The sequence below is a fragment of the Mytilus galloprovincialis genome, chromosome 2 (genome assembly GCF_965363235.1).
Source record: "Mytilus galloprovincialis chromosome 2, xbMytGall1.hap1.1, whole genome shotgun sequence".
Lineage (NCBI taxonomy): Eukaryota > Metazoa > Mollusca > Bivalvia > Mytilida > Mytilidae > Mytilus > Mytilus galloprovincialis.
Window position 1 is genome coordinate 62,664,188 of NC_134839.1, and position 23,159 is coordinate 62,687,346.

General features: G+C 37.7%; 1 protein-coding gene across 1 annotated transcript; it reads right to left on the reverse strand.

Annotated features, from left to right (window-relative positions):
- Nucleotides 1-3,655: 3,655 nt before the first annotated feature.
- LOC143062520 (uncharacterized) lies at nucleotides 3,656-22,607 on the reverse strand. The gene is made up of 28 exons (XM_076234188.1): nucleotides 22,599-22,607; nucleotides 20,756-22,475; nucleotides 20,063-20,128; nucleotides 19,429-19,552; nucleotides 19,269-19,282; nucleotides 18,707-18,940; nucleotides 18,381-18,580; nucleotides 18,005-18,149; nucleotides 17,505-17,860; nucleotides 16,946-17,375; nucleotides 16,703-16,870; nucleotides 16,083-16,222; nucleotides 15,687-15,718; nucleotides 15,075-15,088; nucleotides 14,715-14,998; nucleotides 14,607-14,638; nucleotides 14,463-14,476; nucleotides 14,267-14,422; nucleotides 13,470-13,630; nucleotides 13,384-13,396; nucleotides 12,677-13,090; nucleotides 9,384-12,640; nucleotides 8,549-8,607; nucleotides 7,952-8,154; nucleotides 6,611-6,707; nucleotides 6,024-6,218; nucleotides 5,163-5,278; nucleotides 3,656-4,780 (listed from the first exon to the last, which is right to left on the reverse strand). Exons 1-28 carry the CDS (start codon nucleotides 22,605-22,607, stop codon nucleotides 4,713-4,715), a joined length of 8,721 nt encoding a protein of 2,906 aa, XP_076090303.1. The 3' UTR covers nucleotides 3,656-4,712.
- Between the last annotated feature and the right edge of the window lie 552 nt (nucleotides 22,608-23,159).

Below are 23,159 nucleotides of genomic sequence, written 5' to 3' on the forward strand. Positions count from 1 at the left end.
AAGTACGAAGTTGAAGAGCATTGAGGACCAAAATTCCTAAAAGTTTTGCCAAAAACAGCTAAGGTAATCTATTCCTGAGGTGCAAAAGCCTTAGTGTTTCAAAAATTCAAACATGTTGTTAACAGTTAATAAATAAATATGACCATATCAATGATAATTCATGTCAGCACAGAAGTGTTGACTACTGGGCTGGTGATACCCTCAGGGTATTAAAACTCCACCAGCAGTGGCATCAATCCAGTGGTTGTAAATAAACTTATCATAGATACCAGGATTAAATTTTGTATTTACGCCAGACGCGCGTTTTGTCTACAAAAGACTCATCAGCGACGCTCGAATAAAAAAATAATTCTGACGTTGAACCATAATTTCCCTAAGCTACCATTTGTCCAGTGTTTGGGTCCTGACGTGATTTTAATTAAAGATTTGGTTTATAATTTGTCCATTTAAAAAGGCAACTATGCTCCCCCAATGTTGATATTAAACAGTTGTGGTGTATTTATTCATTCCCTCCAGGTTTTGTTGTCTTGAACGTATTTTTTTCACTTTGGGTATTGTGTGTATGTAAGTGATACACTTTTTTTTAAACCAGTGCTGACGGACTGCTCAAATAACTTTGAATTTGTTTTTTAAAATGTCCTTACCAAGTCAGGAAAATGACAATTGTTATCTTATAGTTAGTTTCTGTGTGTGTTGCATTGTCGTTTGGTTTTTTGTTGCACTTTAGTGTTTCTGTTGTTTCGTTGTTTTCCTCTTATATTTGATGTGTTTCATCAGTTTAAATTTGTAACCCGGATTTGTTTTCTCTCAGTCGATTCATGACTTTCGAACAGCGTTATACTACTGATGCCTTTATTTGAAGCATATATTCTGGGTACTGACGTTGTTTGTCATCTTACTAACTTGTTATGATATTCCTTTATTTGTCTTTATGTCTATTACGTTTACTGTGTAGTCTGTTTTAGTGATATCCGTTTGACGTGGCCTTGTACTTATACACCCCGTCGTCGTGTTAGTGTGCTATAGTACTTTAATATTGCCTTTCATATTTTGCTAATGGTGCTTTGCCTATAATATTTTACACATTTGCTTTGTTTTTATAGTGATTTAGATTTTAACATAATGATGACTGCTGTACCCCTATTTTTTACAGTTTTTCCTACTAGTATTATGTCTCTAAGTTTTGTTAACGCATCGTTGCCAATATGATGGAATTTTATGTGACTGTCATACAAGTGAGAGGTTTAATTAGCTATAAAACCAGGTTTAATCCACAATTTTCTACATAAGAAAATGCCTGTACCAAGTCAGGAATATGACAGTTGTTGTCAATCGTTTGATGTGTTGTAGCTTTTGATTTTGCCTTTTGATTAGGGACTTTTCCTTTTGAATTTTGCTCGGAGGTCAGTATTTTTGTGATTTTACTTCTTAAACGTGATGAGGCACAGCTATTTGTATTTTTCCATTATTCAATGCTCTTTAACTTGTTATTTTATTTTGTTCTCATACTTATCTTATTCATTCGCCGCTGGTGATTCGTATGTAGACGAAGCATGCATCTAGTCTACTAAATATAAACCCGGTATCTTTAGTGAATTTTACAAATACTGCGTCACTGTTTCGTGCACAAAGGGAATCTCATACCAGAAGTCAGCAGACGTTAAATATCATTGATATGATCATTCATTCTCTATATAGTTTACGATGGTAAAATGTAGTTGTTTTGTGTGAATTGACACATTTTCCCCATATCACGTTCAGTGAAACTGTAACAGATGCCGAGCGAAAAAAATTTCGTATGTTTAAAATGAAAATGTATTTCTTTTGGAAACCCGGCTTCAAATTGTGTACGCCAGGCGCGCGTTTTCTTCTACAAATACTCATAAATGACACTCGAACCAAAATGTTGAAAGGCCAACTCAAGCATGAAGTTGAAGATCATTGAGAATCCTTTTTTAAAGCGAATGTGTTCAGCAGATGATAAATAAAGCCGTTTACAAAACACTTGTCCTACCTCCATGACAAATATGTTGTCCCCGCAGATAAAGTCCAAAACAAGAGCATAGTTGTGTGTAAATTACATAACATAAACTGTTTGATAAATGAATTAGGTATTGACAATTTTCTTGGAAACTCAACATATACCCCACGACACTTACTAAAGAGGAAATCTTGGATAATCATAGGTCTGTTCTATGTTCCTTTGGAATTTCGACCAAAGAGGAAGAACTGGATCTTCCATCACTGTATTGAATACCGTAACAACATAAGTGTCCCTCTTGCTAAATTATTAACATCAATTTTATCAGCAATCAAAGCCAGGCTCCAAAGTTATTTTGAAACTGCCTATTCTAGATGTGGCGTAAATCAGATGTTGATACTAAGACATTCCAAAGATCTTCTAGAGTACATACAATCTAAGACTATTTTATCTTGCAATAGCATAAAAACATTTGATTTTATTAATAACTTTACACAAGTATTTTCCATTCCAAACTAAAAGACTAATTGGTAGAGTTGCTATTTCTTTGTTTCATAAAAAAACAATGGCAAATGTAGAAACCAGTCTCTTGTCTTAGCGAGGGATAAATCCTACTTTGTAAAAAATCACTCTGATGCAAACAAAAGTATTCTCTGAAACTGACATTATCAAGGTGTTTGATTTCTTGATCAACTGTACCCCTCTTCCAGCTAGGGTGACTTCATACAGGAACTTCTTAAGATGAAAGAAAAGAAATTAGCAGTATCATTTAACTTTACTTTCCGCTATAAAGATGATGTTCTCTCACTAAATAATTAAAAATTTGGTGAATATGTTGAACGAAACTATCCAATCGAACTAAAGATATCGGCTACAACAGACACAGTTAAGTCTGCCTTATATCTTGACTTACATCTATAAATTGACAATGAGTTGATAATAAAACTTTACGACAAACGAGATGATTTCAGCTTCCCAATTGTGTACTTTCCATTTTTATGAAGCATCATTCGAGCAGCACCTGCATACGGAGTATCTATCTTCCGATATTTCCGGGCTTGTATTCCCTATCATGATGTCCATGATAGAGGGCTACTGTTCACAATAAAGCTATAAACCAAGAGTTCCAAATGGTGAAGTTGAAATCATCCCATCGTAAATTTTACGGACGCCCTAACGAGTTGGTTGACCGTTATGGAATATCCGTTTCACAGATGATAGCGGATGTGTTCCTCATGTCGAGACTTCTTTTCACGAATTTGATCTACCAAATCAGACTTATTACCGGGTGTGTTCTAACATGAAAAACACGACGGATGCCACGTGTGGAGCATGCTCTGTTTATCCTGAGATCACCCACAGTTTTTGGTGGGGTTCGTAATACTTCGTCTTTATTTTTCTATGATGTGTTTTGTGTAATTTTGTTGTCTGTCTTTTTCTTGATGGGCCATGGCGTTGTCAGTTTATTTTCGATTTAGAAGTTTTAATGCCTCTCTGCTATCTGTCGCCCTTCTTTGAAAACCCTTTTAATGCGAATGTGTTCAGCAGATGTTAAATAAAGACGTATACAAATTATGTCACACGAAAAACAGCTTATATATAAAAAGGTGTGGTTTGATTGCCATGAGATTTTTATCATAGCTTGTAATATGAACAAAAATTACCCAAAAAATATCATGTTTAATTTTTTAATTAAAAAAAATATATGTATAATACTTTTATGCGACCAGCGCATTGAACACTGAAATTGAAGACCATGTCAAATGTAAACCGGTAACATATAACGATAGATCTATCGTATTGTTTTATATGTTTCGAAACAGTAGTATTTCATATGGTCTTCATGCATAATTTATGAAGGATATAAAAATATAATTTATACAAAAACAATAAATAAATAATATCAATAATTTTTAAAGCTATTCCACACAGCTAATATAGATTTCTCTCACAAAATTATCTTAACGTTTGAAATATGACTGAACTTTTCATATTTCATTACACATTGTTAAAGTCAAATACCAAAATGAATGAACAATAGATTGGAATTTAAACTTTAAAACCTGTAACATATTGCATTGGTTAATGTTTGAAACAACCCGTATTCCTTGATTTCCCATTTCATCTTTAGGAACAATGATTCAGATCATATTATATTCTTCTACATGAGCATTTCTACTTCTTATGGATGTTTTTCTTCAGTCATTCCGCCACATAAACGGCTTCCATGGTTATCGCCTAGTTCTTTGTGCAACGAAAAACAGTTGTGACGTTCTTATAAATGACTGTAAAGATTTTGGGCAGTGTCTCAGGAATTTTATCTAAAATACACTCAGTTATATGTGACCAGCACATTCGCAGTATCAGAGTCTTTGGTATACAATATCACACCAATATATGTAGTAAATAAAACCGAAATATCTTCCACTGAATACATTACCAGTATTCAATTTTAAATCATTAAGCATCGCACAGTCAGATTACTGATTTCAATTAAACATACTGGCCACAGAAATAAATAGTCCGAGTTGCTGAGTCTGAGTTATTAGTGTTCTGTATATCTTTGCTGTTGTTAGATTGTCGATTGCTTTGATTTTCGGGTTGTAGCTAAATCCCTGTCGTAGTTGGCAAAACAGTGCCCTACACCTTGCTTCGGGGTAGGGCACAGGAAGCAAGGGTAGGGCACGAGTCCATTATAATCCATTCTCTATATGTGCCAACTTATCCGTTTTCACGCTCGTCGGATTTCATCATTAAGATGCATCTCCCATAAAGACATATCTTGATCCTTGTTATCTCCTACAAAGTAAATATAATTTTGTCATATCAAAGTTTTCCTATCTGTGCAAATGGTGTTCAAGTTTCATAAAATGAATGATTCTGGCCAACTCCAAAGTTATTGTTCTGGTTGTAGAAATGAAATACCATATACTGGACTGATGTATGGATGTATTAATCTAGATTTTGTTAGAGGTAAAGCTATCTGTGTTGTTATTATAGGTGGTAATTTGAAGATGCTATTTTTTTTTTTTTTTTTTTTTAATTTCAATAGTGAAACTAGTGGCCTTTTGGAGACTTTCAATCAACAAATGTTCAATTTAACAGAAGAGTATATCAAGAAAAACAAAGCATGTTTTTTTCTCTTTCGAAATGCAAATGAAAGAAAACCAAAAGGACTTACCGAGACCTATAGGTGATGCACCACATTCATCTAACCCGAAAGGTGAACCTTGATATCTCATATAATCTGGAATGAGTCTTGGTAGGAATACACCAGCAAATGGATTCTCCATTGACCTGAATTAAAAATAAAACGGAAGTTTAAGTAAAAATAAGTGTTACAAAACATCTACAGAACAATCATGGACATACAATGTTCTTTGTGCAAATGAGACAACTCTCCTTCCAAGTCACAATTTATAAAAGTAAACCATTATCGGTCAAAGAACGGTCTTCAACACGGAGCCTTGTTATTCTGAGAACTAGTAGATTACAATTTTTTCATTTGCTCTGTTTATTTCATCGTTGACAGACTGTATGAGTCATGGAACTTTTCTTGCATGATTTGTTATGGTTACTCTGTGCCGATATATTTGATACTTATAACATATATTATATTGTTTGGTTGGATAAAAAGTGTTTTATTTTCATGCATCTTTATTTACTATTATACATCATTTATGGAAATTTGATAATCAGTGTTCCTTTAAAGATAATGTAATTAAAGTAAGAATCTATTTTACTTAACCATTTTTGTATAATAAGATTCATTTTTTTAATTCATGGTAAATCAGGTTTATAAGTAATAATAAACAGTAGAATTTAAAACTATTCTCTTAGATTTTACTTCATGTTGAGAACACACGAAATACAAATATTACAAACTTATTTTTAGCGTTTTGTTTAAATAGATAAATTATATTTTACAAGATATTTGATGTTAATAGTATATCTTAGTAAACACTAAAATAATATTTCAACAATATCACTGGGAACTCGTTTTGAAATAAAATGAATATTTTTTTTAAGATCGAGAACTCACATATCAGAATTTGATTCTTCGTCTTTTTCTGGTTCCCATTTCTTCCGTCTTGCACAGAGGAACCAGCAACAACAACATATTGCAATAACAAACAACAAACCGGCTATTGCAGCTACTGGAACAAGAATTTTCAACAAGTCATCATCAGTTGCTGCTGCAGTCTGACAGTTATTACCTGTGTAAGCTGTTGTACACCTGTAAAATAGTATGAAGAGTTCTAAGGATTTCCAATGAGGTTGTAAGTTGTGAGTTCTTTCCTACCGAAGGTCAGGAGTTCTCTCCCGAAATTCCAGTTTCCTCCGCCAATAAAAACTTACCGCCATGAAATAACACAAATGTGTCGAAAGTGGCATTAAACATCAATCAATCAATCAATCATATATTTACAGATATACCGAAAGTTTGATCTTATCTGTTCACAAGTGTGATGGTTGTCTCCCTTTCAACACATTTGTATTCTTTAAAATATCGTTCTTCAATAAAAAGAAAATATATCATAATTATTTTTACACTTTTATTATACATCTAATGCTGTGCTGCTTTGGGCGTCATAATTGACAAATCAAAGTAAAGTTTTGTATAAGTACCTGCATTCCGGTTTATTATTTCCATTAACGAAACATTTGCCACCATTTAAACAAGTCTTCTGATGATCATAGAGAAAACATGCGTCATCAAGTGGAACTGTAAGGGAAACATACTAGTTATAAAACTGATAGACTAAGTCTTATTAACAACACCTAAAGTTGATACTCATCCACTTCATTCAATTCTGGTGGGTAGTTGTCTGAATCTCAAAGTCTCATACCACATCCCCCTATTTCAGTATTTGTATATTCAAGACTAGATAACCCCCGGTATTTGATTGAGTTCGTGTTGTTCAGTTTTTAATTTTGTGTGTTGTTTTTTTGTGCATTGCTATTTATCTTTTTTTTTCGTTTTTCGTTATTTGCCATGTCACTATCATTTCGTTTAATACTTATGAACTTGATTATCTCTTTCACATCTCTCTATCCGTCAAGTATCATTACAAACAAGAGTTAAAACAATTAAACATATTATTCGATAACAATTATTTTAGTGATATTATATCGCATTTAAATAATTTTCAGTGAACAGTAAAATACCGCACTCTGTGAAAGGAAGGAGGAATACGTGTGTACATTAAAATTAATGTTACTAGTTTGTTTTTAAGATGTAAAACCACTTGCACTTGTAATTGTGTCATGCACACTGCCAATATCCAAAACTATCATATTTGAAGATTGAAGAGTCTTCAAACATATATATTATTGCAAGTTTTATATGTGGTTTTTTTTTTTTTTTTATAGTAACAGGTTTGCAAAATCAAATCAACTTGTACCCAGAGCCCCGCTTTATAAACTTCAGAATGACCAAAAACATAGTTAAACCGTACAGTTCCGTTCCCATACTTTGTATACTCGAAGAAAGGCAAATTAATCATTGTTCCTATAAATGTCTATCAATGCAAAATTTTACAACATTAAACCATCTAAAACTTGCAATGATTTATGAACATGTATCATTAAATGTGTGTAGTACTAAATGACATTTTGATAATTTTATATAGATTTGTAAAATATCGAGATAAATAGGTATACATGTCTGAAGCAGAAACTTACTGACCAAACACACCTTTGCGCGGTGATTGTAAAGTCGCTAGGCTAAATTCATAAAATTATTTACATGCAAAATTGAGAACGGAAATGGGGACTGTATCAAAAGAGACATCCACCCGACCATAGAGTAGACAACAGCCGAAGGCCACCAATGGGTCTTCAATGTACATGTGTATTTCATGTGTATTTCATTTTTTGCTCCATAATTTCGATTGCACGTGTCTCTGAGATAATGGTTAATTTAAGAAAATACGACTACCGTAAAAAGCTTGTGTAAGAAAAGTTTACCTTCAACTGTTTGTGCTCCTGTATCGGTAACCAATACAGTAGGAGGTGACTGTATCGGCTTGACATTGCCACCCGCTAAAGAGAGTCCGCCATTGTTCTTAATGGATGTCAGTAATGTTTGTCCATAAGCTCCTTGTGGAGATGTGTTTACAGTATTGTTAGTTTTCACACGAAAATCCACAAAAATTGTTCCATTTACAACACTGGAAATGAAAAAATGTAACAATTCAGGTGAGATAAGATGAACAAAAAACAAAAAAAAAAACAGAAAATAATCTCGAGAAAATAATAGGCTAGGCTCATATCTATATACGTGAGACACACATTTTGTTAACAAAAGACTTATAAAAAAGATAAAAGATTAAATAAAATACGAAACTGAAGAGCACTGGGCTCCAAAATTTCCAAAACGTTTTGCCAAATAAAGCTGAGGTCATCTATACATGTACGTGTGTAGAAAATACTTAGTATTTCGAACAATTCAAAGTTTTATATACATGTTCTTTCCTTACAGATCAAATGACATATTACTCTCTTATACTAATTGCAATAAAACATATAAATGCTCAAATTCCAACAAAAATTGTCAATCTTTACCTTGTATTCAGAATTGATACTCCAGCATATCCTGGTTCCGACTTGAAAATATCTTCAAGCTAGAAAAATAATGTACACATATTTTTAGATTTGAGAATTAAGTAGCAAAACGATGGTTTATTTTATAGGGCTAACATAAAATAGGTTTCCGCCCTAGGGATAAAAAGTTGTTCGTAAGGGCTAACGTAATTCGGGACTTCTGTACAGTGGAGGCAGATTAAGAATCGTTTGGTTGAAATTCCCAATTGAACACAAAACAGACATAAAATAAAAATCAAACTAATTTAATTTCGTTCGTCCGAAGCGCTACTCTTGATGTACTTTCATGAAGAACGATCATAGCCCCCAAATTTGATAGCCAATGATGTATAAACAGCATGTGTTCATTGTGCGGCTCAACCATCATTTAAATCCACAATAATATATACAAGTATGTACTTACATTTAAATCCACAATAATATATACAAGTATGTATTTACATGAGCAACACGACAAAGTTTTGTATGCTGTGTTGTGTATGTTGTTGTTTGTCTTTGATCATTTGTCTTTTTTGTTTGCCATGGCGTTGTCAGTTTGTTTTCAACTAATGAGTTTGAATATCCATTTGGTATCTTTCGCCTATCTTTTAAATAATTCCAATTTGTGAATTTATAAAGCTCATGGTATTTCGGTGCTCACACATTTGTAAAAAAAAAGTGTTACATCAATGTTAATGTCTGCGGTTTTGAAATTGACTGCCGGACTATAAATGAATTTGAATGAGGAACACACAGGTGTTTAGACTTGAAATCGTACAACTCGTTTGGCAGATACAAATTGTAATATTTAACTTACCCCTGACAAAAGGTTCTGATATTCTGTAGAAGCTGGGTTGTTATACACAGTAGGATCAGAAGCTGTATCGTCTGCAAATGTTACTCGGAAAGAGACCCCTGTTGCATTTGTACTAACTGTTGTTGCTTCAGTAGTCATCATTGTAGTCTGTTCTACAGTTGAAGTGGGAATTCCCGAAGTGGTTACTTGCTCAGTTGTTGTAGGGATTCCTGGAGTTGTCAGTTGTTCAGTTGTTGTGGGGATTCCTGGAGTTGTCATGTGCTCAGTTGTAGTGGGAATTTCTGTAGTGGTTAGTTGCTCGGTTGAAGTGGAAATTCCTGAAGTGGATACCTGCTCAGTTGTTGTTGGAATTCCTGTAGTTGTCAGTTGCTCAGTTGAAGTGTGAATTCCTGTAGTGGTTACTTGCTCAGTTGTAGTGGGAATTATTGGAGTTGTCAGTTGCTCAGTTGTGGTAGGAATTCCTGAAGTGGTTACTTGATCAGTTGTAGTTGGAATTCCTGTAGTGGTCAGTTGCTCGGTTGTAGGGCGAATTCCTGTAGTCGTTAGTTGATCAGTTGTAGTAGGAATTCCTGAAGTGGTTACCTGCTCAGTAGTTATGGGAATTCCTGGAGTTGTCAGTTTCTCAGTTGAAGTGTGAATTACTTTAGTGGTTCGTTGCTTAGTTGTAGTGGGAATTCCTATGGTTGTCAGTTGCTCAGTTAATGTGGAGATGCCTGTTGTTCCAGTCCTTGCTGTGACTGTGGCCTGTTTTGTTGTGGAAGGAACTTCAGTGCTTACAGTTTGTTCTGATGCTGTAGTACCAGTATTAGTTGTAGTTGTAACCTGTTTTGTTGTGGAAGGAACTTCAGAGGTAACAGTTTGTTCTGATGCTGTAGTGCCTGTCTTAGTTTTAGTTGTAACCTGTTCAGTTGTGGAAGGAAATTCAGTGCTTACAGTTTGTTCTGATGCTGTAGTCCCAGTATTAGTTGTAGTTGTAACCTGTTTTGTTGTGGAAGGAACTTCAGAGGTAACAGTTTGTTCTGATGCTGTAGTGCCTGTCTTAGTTTTAGTTGTAACCTGTTCAGTTGTGGGAGGAACTTCAGTGTTAACAGTTTGTTCTGATAATGTAGTCCCAGTCTTAGATGTAGTTGTAACCTGTTCTGTTGTGGAAGGAACTTCAGAGGTAACAGTTTCTTGTGATGTTGTAGTACCAGTCTGTGATGTGACTGTAACCTGTTCTGTTGTGGTAGGAACGTTAGTGGTAACAGTTTGTTCTGATGCTATAGTCCCAGTCTTAATTGTAGTTGTAACCTGTTCTGTTATGGAAGGAAAGTCAGAGGTAACAGTTTCTTGTGATGTTGTAGTACTAGTCTGTGATGTGACTGTAACCTGTTCTGTTGTGGTAGGAACGTCAGTGGTTACAGTTTGTTCTGATGCTGTAGTACCAGTCTGTGATGTGACTGTAACCTGTTCTGTTGTGGTAGGAACGTCAGAGGTAACAGTTTGTTGAGGTGTTGTAGTACCAGTCTGTGTGGTGACTGTGGCCTGTTCTGATGTGGTAGGAACGTCAGTGTTTACAGTTTGTTCTGATGCTGTAGTACCAGTCTGTGATGTGACTGTAACCTGTTCTGTTGTGGTAGGAACGTCAGTGGTTACAGTTTGTTCTGATGCTGTAGTACCAGTCTGTGATGTGACTGTAACCTGTTCTGTTGTGGTAGGAACGTCAGAGGTAACAGTTTGTTGTGGTGTTGTAGTACCAGTCTGTGTGGTGACTGTGGCCTGTTCTGTTGTGGTAGGAACGTCAGTGTTTACAGTTTGTTCTGATGCTGTAGTACCAGTCTGTGATGTGACTGTAACCTGTTCTGTTGTGGTAGGAACGTCAGTGGTTACAGTTTGTTCTGATGCTGTAGTACTAGTCTGTGATGTGACTGTAACCTGTTCTGTTGTGGTAGGAACGTCAGTGGTTACAGTTTGGTCTGATGCTGTAGTACCAGTCTGTGATGTGACTGTAACCTCTTCTGTTGTGGTAGGAACGTCAGTGTTTACAGTTTGTTCTGATGCTGTAGTACCAGTCTGTGTGGTGACTGTGACCTGTTCTGTTGCGGTAGGAACTTCATTGGTAACTGTTTGTTCTGATGCTGTAGTACCAGTCTTAGTTGTAACCTGTTCTGTTGTGGAAGGAACTTCAGTGGTTACAGGTTGTTCTGATGTTGTAGTACCAGCCCGTGTTGTGATTGTAACCTGTTCTGTTGTGGAAGGAACTTCAGTGGTTACAGTTTGTTCTGATGTTGTAGTACCAGCCCGTGTTGTGATTGTAGCCTGTTCTGTTGTGGTAGGAACTTCAGTGGTAACAGTTTGTTCTGCTGTTGTAGTACCATTCTGTTTGGTGATTGTAGCCTTATCTGTTGTTTTAGGAACGTCAGTAGTTACAGTTTGTTCTGATACAATAGTTCCAGTCTGTGATGTGAATGTACCCTGTTCTGTTGTGGTAGGTACTTCCGTGGTAACAGTTTCCTCAGAAGCCGTAGTACCAGTCTGTGATGTGAATGTACCCTGTTGTGTTGTGGTAGGAACTTCAGTTATAACGGTTTCTTTAGATGCTGAAATACTAGTCTGTGTTGTGGTAGGAACGTCAGTAGTTACAGTTTGTTCTGATGCCGTAGTACCAGTCTGTGATGTGACTGTAGCCTGTTCTGTTATGGTAGGAACGTCAGTAGTTACAGTTTGTTCTGATGCCGTAGTACCAGTCTGTGATGTGACTGTAACCTGTTCTGTTGTGGTAGGAAAGTTAGTGGTAGGAACTTGCGAAGTGTGAGTTTGAGATTCAATGGTCGTTTGTTCTGTCGTTGTAATCTGAGCTTCAGTGGTTGTTTGATCTAATACTAGTAATGACGTTTGTTCTACAGTTGTAGTTGGAGCGTCAGTGGTTGTTTGATCTTCAGTTGTAGTTGCAGCTTCAGTGGTTGTTTGATCTACGGTTGTAGATGGATCATCAGTTGTTGTTTGATCTTCAGTTGTAGTTGCAGCTTCAGTGGTTGTTTGATCTACAGTTGTAGTTACAGCTTCAGTGGTTGTATGTTCTACAGTTGTAGTTGCAGCTTCAGTGGTTGTTTGATCTACAGTTGTAGCTGCAGCTTTAGTGGTTGTTTGATCTACGGTTGTAGTTGCAGCTTCAGTGGTTGTTTGATCTACAGTCGTAGTTTGAGCATCAGTTGTTGTTTGATCTACAGTTGTAGTTGCAGCTTCAGGGGTTGTTTGATCTACGGTTGTAGTTGCAGCTTCAGTTGTTGTTTGATCTACAGTTGTAGTTGCACCTTCAGTGGTTGTTTGATCCACAGTTATAGTTGCAGCTTCAGTGGTTGTTTGATCTACAGTTGTAGTTGCAGCTTCAGTGTTTGTTTGTTCTACGGTTGTAGTTGCTGCTTCAGTAGTTGTTTGATCTACGGTTGTAGATGGAGCATCAGTTGTTGTTTGATCTTCGGTTGTAGTTGCAGCTGCAGTGGTTGTTTGATCTTCAGTTGAAGTTGCAGCTTCAGTGGTTGTTTGATCTACGGTTGTTATTGAAGCTTCAGTGGTTATTTTATCTACAGTTGTAGTTGCAGCTTCAGTGGTTGTTTGATCTACAGTTATAGTTGGAGCATCAGTTGTTGTTTGATCTTCAGTTGTAATTGCAGTTTCAGTTGTTGTTTGATCTTCTGTTGTAGATTGAGCATCAGTTGTTGTTTGATCTACAGTTGTAGTTGCAGCCTCAGTGGTTGTTTGATCTACAGTTGTAGTTGCAGCTTCAGTGGTTGTTTGATCTACAGCTGTAGTTGCAGCTTCAGTGGTTGTATGTTCTACGGTTGTAGTTTCAGCTTCAATGGTTGTTTGATCTACAGTTGTAGTTGCAACTTCAGTGGTTGTTTGATCTAAAATTGTAGTTGGAGCATCAGTTGTTGTTTGATCTTCAGTTGTAGTTGCAGCTTCAGTGGTTTTTTGATCTTCAGTTGTATTTGCAGCTTCAGTAGTTGTTTGATCAAACGTTGTAGTTGCAGCTGCAGTGGTTGTTTGGTCTACGGTTGTAGTTTGAGCATCAGTGGTTGTTTGATCTACAGTTGTAGTTGATGCTTCAGTGGTTGTTTGATCTATAGTTGTAGTTGCAGCTTCAGTTGTTGTTTGTTCTACGGTTGTAGTTGCTGCTTCAGTGGTTGTTTGATCTACGGTTGTAGATAGAACATCAGTTGTTGTTTGATTTACAGTTGTAGTTGCAGCTTCAGTGGTTGTTTGATCTACAGTTGTAGTTTGAGCTTCAGTGGTTGTTTGATCTACGGTTGTAGTTGGAGCTTCAGTTGTTGTTTGATCTACGGTTGTAGATGGAGCATCAGTTGTTGTTTGATCTTCAGTTGTAGTTGCAGCTTCAGTGGTTGTTTGATCTACAGTTGTAGTTTGAGCTTCAGTGGTTGTTTGATCTACGGTTGTAGTTGCAGCTTCAGTGGTTGTTTGATCTACAGTTGTAGTTGCAGCTTCAGTGGTTGTTTGATCTACAGTTGTAGTTGCAACTTCAGTGGTTGTTTGATCTACAGTTGTAGTTGCAGCTTCAGTGGTTGTTTGATCTACAGTTGTAGTTGCAGCATCAGTGGTTGTTTGATCTACAGTTGTAGTTTCAGCTTCAGTGGTTGTTTGGTCTACGGTTGAAGTTGCAGCTCCTGTGGATGTTTGATCTACAGTTGTAGTTGCAACTTCAGTGGTTGTTTGATCTACAGTTGTAGTTGCAGCTTCAGTGGTTGTTTGATCTACAGTTGTAGTTGCAGCATCAGTGGTTGTTTGATCTACAGTTGTAGTTTCAGCTTCAGTGGTTGTTTGGTCTACGGTTGAAGTTGCAGCTCCTGTGGATGTTTGATCTGCGGTTGTAGTTGGAGCATCACTTGTTGTTTGATTTTCAGTGGTAGTTGCTGATTCAGTGGTTGTTTGATTTACAGTTGTAGTTGCAGTTTCAGTGGTTGTTTGGTCTACGGTTGTAGTTTGAGCATCAGTTGTTGTTTGATCTACATTTGTAGTTTGAGCATCAGTTGTTGTTTGATCTACAGTTGTAGTTGCAGCTTCAGTGGTTGTTTGATCTACAGTTGTAGATGGAGCTTCAGTGGTTGTTTGATCTACATTTGTAGATGGGGCATCAGTTGTTGTTTGATCTACAGTCGTAGTTTGAGCATCAGTTGTTGTTTGATCTACAGTTGTAGTTGCAGCTTCAGTGGTTGTTTGATCTACAGTTGTAGTTGGAGCTTCAGTGGTTGTTCTATCTACAGTTGTAGTTGCAGCTTCAGTGGTTGTTTGATCTACAGTTGTAGTTGCAGCTTCAGTGGTTGTTTGATCTACAGTTGTAGTTTGAGCATCAGTGGTTGTTTGATCTACAGTTGTAGTTTGAGCTTCAGTGGTTGTTTGGTCTACGGTTGTAGTTGCAGCTCCTGTGGATGTTTGATCTGCGGTTGTAGTTGGAGCATCAGTTGTTGTTTGATCTTCAGTAGTAGTTGCTAATTCAGTGATTGTTTGATTTTCAGTGGTAGTTGCTGATTCAGTGGTTGTTTGATCTACAGTTGTAGTTGCAGTTTCAGTGGTTGTTTGGTCTACATTTGTAGTTTGAGCATCAGTTGTTGTTTGATCTACAGTTGTAGTTGCAGCTTCAGTGGTTGTTTGATCTACAGTTGTAGTTGGAGCTTCAGTGGTTGTTCTATCTACAGTTGTAGTTGCAGCTTCAGTGGTTGTTTGATCTACAGTTGTAGTTGCAGCTTCAGTGGTTGTTTGATCTACAGTTGTAGTTTTAGCATCAGTGGTTGTTTGATCTACAGTTGTAGTTTGAGCTTCAGTGGTTGTTTGGTCTACGGTTGTAGTTGCAGCTCCTGTGGATGTTTGATCTGTGGTTGTAGTTGGAGCATCAGTTGTTGTTTGATCTTCAGTAGTAGTTGCTGATTCAGTGATTGTTTGATCTACAGTTGTAGTTGCAGCTTCAGTGGTTGTTTGGTCTACAGTTGTAGTTGCAGCTTCAGTTGTTGTTTGATCTACGATTGTAGTTGCAGCTTCAGTGGTTGTTTGATCTACGGTTGTAGATGGAGCATCAGTTGTTGTTTGATCTTCAGTTGTAGTTGCAGCTTCAGTTGTTGTTTGATCTTCAGTTGTAGTTGGAGCTTCAGTGGTTGTTTGATCTACAGTTGTAGTTTGAGCTTCAGTGGTTGTTTGATCTACAGTTGTAGTTGCAGCTTCAGTTGTTGTTTCATCTACAGTTGTAGTTGCAGCTTCAGTGGTTGTTTGATCTAACGTTGTAGTTGCAGCTTCAGTTGTTGTTTGATCTACAGTTGTAGTTTGAACATCAGTGGTTGTTTGATCTACAGTTGTAGTTGCAGCTTCAGTGGTTGTTTGATCTACAGTTGTAGTTGCAGCTTCAGTTGTTGTTTGATCTTCAGTTGTAGTTGGAGCTTCAGTGGTTGTTTGATCTACAGTTGTAGTTTGAGCTTCAGTGGTTGTTTGATCTACAGTTGTAGTTGCAGCTTCAGTTGTTGTTTGATCTACAGTTGTAGTTGCAGCTTCAGTGGTTGTTTGATCTACAGTTGTAGTTGCAGCTTCAGTTGTTGTTTGATCTACAGTTGTAGTTGCAGCTTTAGTTGTTGTTTGATCTACAGTTGTAGTTGCTGCTTCAGTTGTTGTTTGATCTACAGTTATAGTTGCAGCTTCAGTGGTTGTTTGATCTACAGTTGTAGTTTGAGCTTCAGTGGTTGTTTGGTCTACGGTTGTAGTTGCAGCTTCAGTGGTTGTTTGATCTATGGTTGTAGATGGAGCATCAGTTGTTGTTTGATCTTCAGTTGTAGTTGCAGCATCAGGTGTTGTTTGATCTACAGTTGTAGTTGCAGCTTCAGTTCTTGTTTGATCTACAGTTGTAGTTGCAGCTTCAGTGGTTGTTTGATCTACAGTTGTAGTTTGAGCTTCAGTGGTTGTTTGATCTACGGTTGTAGTTGCAGCTTCAGTGGTTGTTTGATCTACGGTTGTAGATGGGGCATCAGTTGTTGTTTGATCTTCAGTTGTAGTTGCAGCTTCAGTGGTTGTTTGATCTACAGTTGTAGTTGCAGCTTCAGTGGTTGTTTGATCTACAGTTGTAGTTGCAGCTTCAGTGGTTGTTTGATCTACAGTTGTAGTTGCAGCTTCAGTTGTTGTTTGATCTACAGTTGTAGTTGCAACTTCAGTGGTTGTTTGATCTACAGTTGTAGTTGCAGCTTCAGTTGTTGTTTGATCTACAGTTGTAGTTGCAACTTCAGTGGTTGTTTCATCTACAGTTGTAGTTGCAGCTTCAGTTGTTGTTTGATCTTCAGTTGTACTTGGGGTATCAGTTGTTGTTTGATCTCCAGTAGTAGTTGCTGACTCAGTGGTTCTTTGATCTACTGTTGTAATTGCAGCTTCAGTTGTTGTTTGATCTACAGTTGATGTTGCAGCTTCAGTGCTTGTTTGGTCTCCAGTTGTAGTTGCAGCATCAGTGGTTGTTTGATCTACAGTTGTACTTGCAGCTTCAGTGGTTGTTTGATCTACAGTTGTAGTTGCAGCTTCAGTTGTTGTTTGATCTACGATTGTAGTTGCAGCTTGAGTGGTTGTTTGATCTACGGTTGTAGATGGAGCATCAGTTGTTGTTTGATCTTCAGTTGTAGTTGCAGCTTCAGTTGTTGTTTGTTCTACGGTTGTAGTTGCAGCTTCAGTGGTTGTTTGATCTACAGTTTTAGTTGCAGCTTCAGTGGTTGTTTGATCAACAGTTGTAGTTTGAACATCAGTGGTTGTTTGATCTACAGTCGTAGTTTGAACATCAGTGGTTGTTTGATCTACAGTTGAGGTTGGTGCTTCAGTGGTTGTTTGATCTACAGTTGTAGTTGCAGCTTCAGTTGTTGTTTGATCTACAGTTGTAGTTGCAACTTCAGTGGTTGTTTCATCTACAGTTGTAGTTTGATCTTCAGTTGTACTTGGGGTATCAGTTGTTGTTTGATCTCCAGTAGTAGTTGCTGACTCAGTGGTTGTTTGATCTACAGTTGTAGTTGCAGTTTCAGTGATTGTTTTATGTACAGTTGTAGTTTGAGCATCAGTTGTTGTTTGATCTACAGTTGTAGTTGCAGCTTCAGTGGTTGTTTGATCTACAGTTGTAGTTGCAGCTTCAGTGGTTGTTCTATCTACAGTTGTAGTTGCAGCTTCAGTGGTTGTTTGATCTACAGTTGTAGTTGCAGCTTCAGTGGTTGTTTGATCTACAGTTGTAGTTTGAGAATCAGTGGTTGTTTGATCTACAGTTGTATTTTGAGCTTCAGTGGTTGTTTGGTCAACGGTTGTAGTTGCAGCTCCTGTGGATGTTTGATCTGCGGTTGTAGTTGGAGCATCAGTTGTTGTTTGATCTTCAGTAGTAGTTGCTGATTCAGTGGTTGTTTGATCTACAGTTGTAATTGCAGCTTCAGTTGTTGTTTGATCTACAGTTGATGTTGCAGCTTCAGTGGTTGTTTGATCTACAGTTGTAGTTGCAGCTTTAGTTGTTGTTAGTTCTACAGTTGTAGTTGCAGCTTCAGTGCTTGTTTGGTCTCCAGTTGTAGTTGCAGCATCAGTGGTTGTTTGATCTACAGTTGTACTTGCAGCTTCAGTGGTTGTTTGATCTACAGTTGTAGTTGCAGCTTCAGTTGTTGTTTGTTCTACGGTTGTAGTTGCAGCTTCAGTGGTTGTTTGATCTACAGTTGTAGTTGCAGCTTCAGTTGTTGTTTGATCTACAGTTGATGTTGCAGCTTCAGTGGTTGTTTGATATACAGTTGTAGTTGCAGCTTTAGTTGTTGTTAGTTCTACAGTTGTAGTTGCAGCTTCAGTGCTTGTTTGGTCTCCAGTTGTAGTTGCAGCATCAGTGGTTGTTTGATCTACAGTTGTACTTGCAGCTTCAGTGGTTGTTTGATCTGCGGTTGTAGTTGCAGCTTCAGTGGTTGTTTGATCTACAGTTGTAGTTGCAGCTTCAGTGGTTGTTTGATCAACAGTTGTAGTTGCAGCTGCAGTGGTTGTTTGATCTACGGTTGTAGTTGGAGCTTCAGTGGTTGTTTGATCTACAGTCGTAGTTTGAACATCAGTGGTTGTTTGATCTACAGTTATAGTTGCAGCTTCAGTGGTTGTTTGGTCTACAGTTGTAGTTGCAGCTTCAGTTGTTGTTTGTTCTACGGTTGTAGTTGCTGCTTCAGTGGTTGTTTGATCTACAGTTGTAGTTGCAGCTTCAGTTGTTGTTTGATCTACAGTTGTAGTTGCAGCTTCAGTTGTTGTTTGATCTACGGTTGTAGATGGAGCATCAGTTGTTGTTTGATCTTCAGTTGTAGTTGCAGCTTCAGTTGTTGTTTGATCTACATTTGTAGTTGCAGACTCAGTGGATGTTTGATCTACAGTTGTAGTTGCAGTTTCAGTGGTTGTTTGGTCTATAGTTGTAGTTGCAGCTTCAGTTGTTGTTTTTTCTACGGTTGTAGTTGCAGCTTCAGTGGTTGTTTTATCTACGGTTGTAGTTGGAGCTTCAGTGGTTGTTTGATCTACAGTCGTAGTTTGAACATCAGTGGTTGTTTGATCTACAGTTGTAGTTGCAGCTTCAGGGGTTGTTTGATCTACAGTTGTAGTTGCTGCTTCAGTTGTTGTTTGATCTAGAGTTGTAGTTGCAGCTTCAGTGGTTGTTTGATCTACAGTTGTAGTTTGAGCTTCAGTGGTTGTTTGATCTATGGTTGTAGATGGAGCATCAGTTGTTGTTTGATCTTCAGTTGTAGTTGCAGCTGCAGTTGTTGTTTGATCTACAGTTGTAGTTGCAGCTTCAGTGGTTGTTTGATCTACAGTTGTAGTTGCAGCTTGAGTTGTTGTTTGATCTACAGTTGTAGTTGCAGCATCAGTGGTTGTTTGATCTACAGTTGTAGTTTGAGCTACAGTGGTTGTTTGTTGTACGGTTGTAGTTGCTGCTTCAGTGGTTGTTTGATCTACGGTTGTGGATGGGGCATCAGTTGTTGTTTGATCTTCAGTTGTAGTTGCAGCTTCAGTTGTTGTTTGATCTACAGTTGTAGTTGCAGACTCAGTGGATGTTTCATCTACAGTTGTAGTTGCAGTTTCAGTGGTTGTTTGGTCTATAGTTGTAGTTGCAGCTTCAGTTGTTGTTTGTTCTACGGTTGTAGTTGCAGCATCAGTGGTTGTTTGATCTACAGTTGTAGTTGCCGCTTCAGTGGTTGTTTGATCAACAGTTGTAGTTGCAGCTGCAGTGTTTGTTTGATCTACGGTTGTAGTTGGAGCTTCATTGGTTGTTTGGTCTACAGTCGTAGTTTGAACATCAGTGGTTGTTTGATCTACAGTTGTAGTTGCAGCTTCAGTGGTTGTTTGATCTACAGTTGTAGTTGCAGCTTCAGTTGTTGTTTGTTCTACGGTTGTAGTTACTGCTTCAGTGGTTGTTTGATCTACGGTTGTAGATGGAGCATCAGTTGTTGTTTGATCTTTAGTTGTAGTTGCAGCTTCAATTGTTGTTTGATCTACAGTTGTAGTTGCAGCTTCAGTGGTTGTTTGATCTACAGTTGTAGTTTGAGCTGCAGTGGTTGTTTGATCTACAGTTGTAATTTGAGCTTCAGTGGTTGTTTGATCTTCGGTTGTAGTTGCAGCTTCAGTGGTTGTTTGATCTACGGTTGTAGATGGAGCATCTGTTGTTGTTTGATCTTCACTTGTAGTTGCAGCTTCAGGTGTTGTTTGATCTTCAGTTGTAGTCGCAGCTTCAGTTGTTGTTTGATCTACAGTTGTAGTTGCAGCTTCAGGGGTTGTTTGATCTACAGTTGTAGTTGCTGCTTCAGTTGTTGTTTGATCTACAGTTGTAGTTGCAGCTTCAGTGGTTGTTTGATCTACAGTTGTAGTTTGAGCTTCAGTTGTTGTTTGATCTACGGTTGTAGTTGTAGCTTCGGTGGTTGTTTGATCTACGGTTGTGGATGGGGCCTCAGTTGTTGTTTGATCTTCAGTTGTAGTTGCAGCTGCAGTTGTTGTTTGATCTACAATTGTAGTTGCAGTTTCAGTGGTTGTTTGATCTACAGTTGTAGTTGATGCTTCAGTGGTTGTTTGATCTACAGTTGTAGTTTGAGCATCAGTTGTTGTTTGATCTACAGTTGTAGTTGCAGCCTCAGTGGTTGTTTGATCTACAGTTGTAGTTGGAGCATCAGTTGATGTTTGATCTACAGTTGAAGTTTGTGCTTCTTTGGTTGTTTGAACTACAGTTGTAGTTTGAGCTTCAGTGGTTGTTTGATCTACGGTTGTAGTTTGAGCTTCAGTTGTTGTTTGATCTACAGTTGTAGTTTGAGCTTCAGTGGTTGTTTGATCTACAGTTGTAGTTGGTGCTTCAGTGGTTGTTTGATCTGATGACGTAGTACCAGTCTGTGATGTGACTGTAGCCTGTTCTGTTGTGGTAGGAACGTCAGTGGTAACAGTTTGTTCTGATGCTGTAGTACCAGTCTTAGTTGTAGTTGTAACCTGTTCTGTTGTGGTAGGAACGTCAGTGGTTACAGTTTGTTCTGATGCCGTAGTACCAGTCTGTGATGTGACTGTAGCATGTTCTGTTGTGGTAGGAACGTCAGTAGTTCTAGTTTGTTCTGATGCTGTAGTACCAGTCAGTGTGGTGACTGTAGCCTGTTCTGTTGTGGTAGGAACGTCAGAGGTAACAGTTTGTTGTGATGTTGTAGTACCAGTCTGTGTGGTGACTGTGGCCTGTTCTGTTGTGGTAGGAACGTCAGTGTTTACAGTTTGTTCTGATGCTGTAGTAACAGTTTGTGATGTGACTGTAAGCTGTTCTGTTGTGGTAGGAACGTCAGTTGTTACAGTTTGTTCTGATGCTGTAGTACCAGTCTGTGATGTGACTGTAACCTGTTCTGTTGTGGTAGGAACTTCAGTGCTTATAGTTTGTTCTGATGCCGTAGTACCAGTCTGTGATGTGACTGTAGCCTGTTCTGTTGTGGTAGGAACGTCAGTGGTAACAGTTTGTTCTGATGCTGTAGTACCAGTCTTAGTTGTAGTTGTAACCTGTTCTGTTGTGGTAGGAACTTCAGTGCTTACAGTTTGTTCTGATGCCGTAGTACCAGTCTGTGATGTGACTGTAGCCTGTTCTGTTGTGGTAGGAACGTCAGTAGTTCTAGTTTGTTCTGATGCTGTAGTACCAGTCAGTGTGGTGACTGTAGCCTGTTCTGTTGTGGTAGGAACGTCAGAGGTAACAGTTTGTTGTGATGTTGTAGTACCAGTCTGTGTGGTGACTGTGGCTTGTTCTGTTGTGTTAGGAACGTCAGTGTTTACAGTTTGTTCTGATGCTGTAGTACCAGTTTGTGATGTGACTGTAACCTGTTCTGTTGTGGTAGGAACGTCAGTGGTTACAGTTTGTTCTGATGCTGTAATACCAGTCTGTGATGTGACTGTAACCTGTTCTGTTGTGGTAGGAACTTCAGTGCTTATAGTTTGTTCTGATGCCGTAGTACCAGTCTGTGTGGTGACTGTGGCCTGTTCTGTTGTGGTAGGAACGTCAGTAGTTCCAGTTTGTTCTGATGCTGTAATACCAGTCTGTGATGGGACGGTAACATATTCGGTTGTGGTAGGAACGTCAGTGGTTAAAGTTTGTTCTGATGCCGTAGTACCAATCTGTGATGTGACTGTTACCTGTTCTGTTGTGGTAGGAACGTCAGTGGTTACAGTTTGTTCTGATGCCGTAGTACCAGTCTTAGTTGTAACTGTAACCTGTTCTGTTGTTGTAGGAACATCAGTAATTCTAGTTTGTTCTGATGCTGTAGTATCAGTCTGTGAGGTGACTGTAGCCTGTTCTGTTGTTGTAGAAACGTCGGTTGTAAAAGTTTGATCTGATATTGTAGCAGCAGTTTGTGTGGTGACTGTACCCTGTTCCGTTGTTGTAGGAACGTCAGTGGTTACAGTTTGTTCTGATACTATAGTTCCAGTCTGTATTGTGATATTAGCCTGGTCTGTTGTTAATTCTGTAGTCCACGGGAAAGTCGTTTCTATTTGTGGTGAAGTTGTGGCAGCAAAAACGAAGTCATCTTGGATTGCCGATACTAGAAATATTATGCCCCAGGTTGTTTTCGTGTAAGAATTTATCTACAATAAAAAAAAAAAAAGACGTTTTAGAATGATGAAAATGAGCGTTATAATTTTTAATACCAGCACCACTTATATAATTTCACAAAATCATAAACTTTTCGATAATTTTTCAGTTGTTACTCTTGTCATTTCTTTATCTTTCTGTATATATAATGAGGGCGGAAAAGGAGATGTTAGGATATTCTATATTCGTATTGTCTTATTTCTCTCTTTTACTTGATATGATTGCTTTAATATTGTGTAATGTATTTTGATATCTTTAATTCAAATCATGCACAAAACTTGATTAAATGAAACCCATAACCTACTAAAAAACTAAATTCTTCTGTGAGAAATGTATAAAAGCAATATTATTTGAATTATAGACCGTAGAGTTTCCATTGATATGCATGAGAATAGAACAGAATGAGGTGTATATTAAAGAGACAAAAACCAAACCTCACAAAACTAAAAAAATATATCTTGACGTGACCATTTGTTTTGAACATAAACAAGTGTAGTATTAACGGTATTACAAGCTATAAAAGCAGAAAGTGCATGATAAAAGTTTTTAGAGAAGACATCATAGGTCTATAAAAAGTTTCAAGATCCTTTGAAGCGTGTATTGCGCTTTTACCTATAGATAACATTATATATTGACATCATTTCTGGTTTTTGGTTTTTATTTACGCATTTCAATCT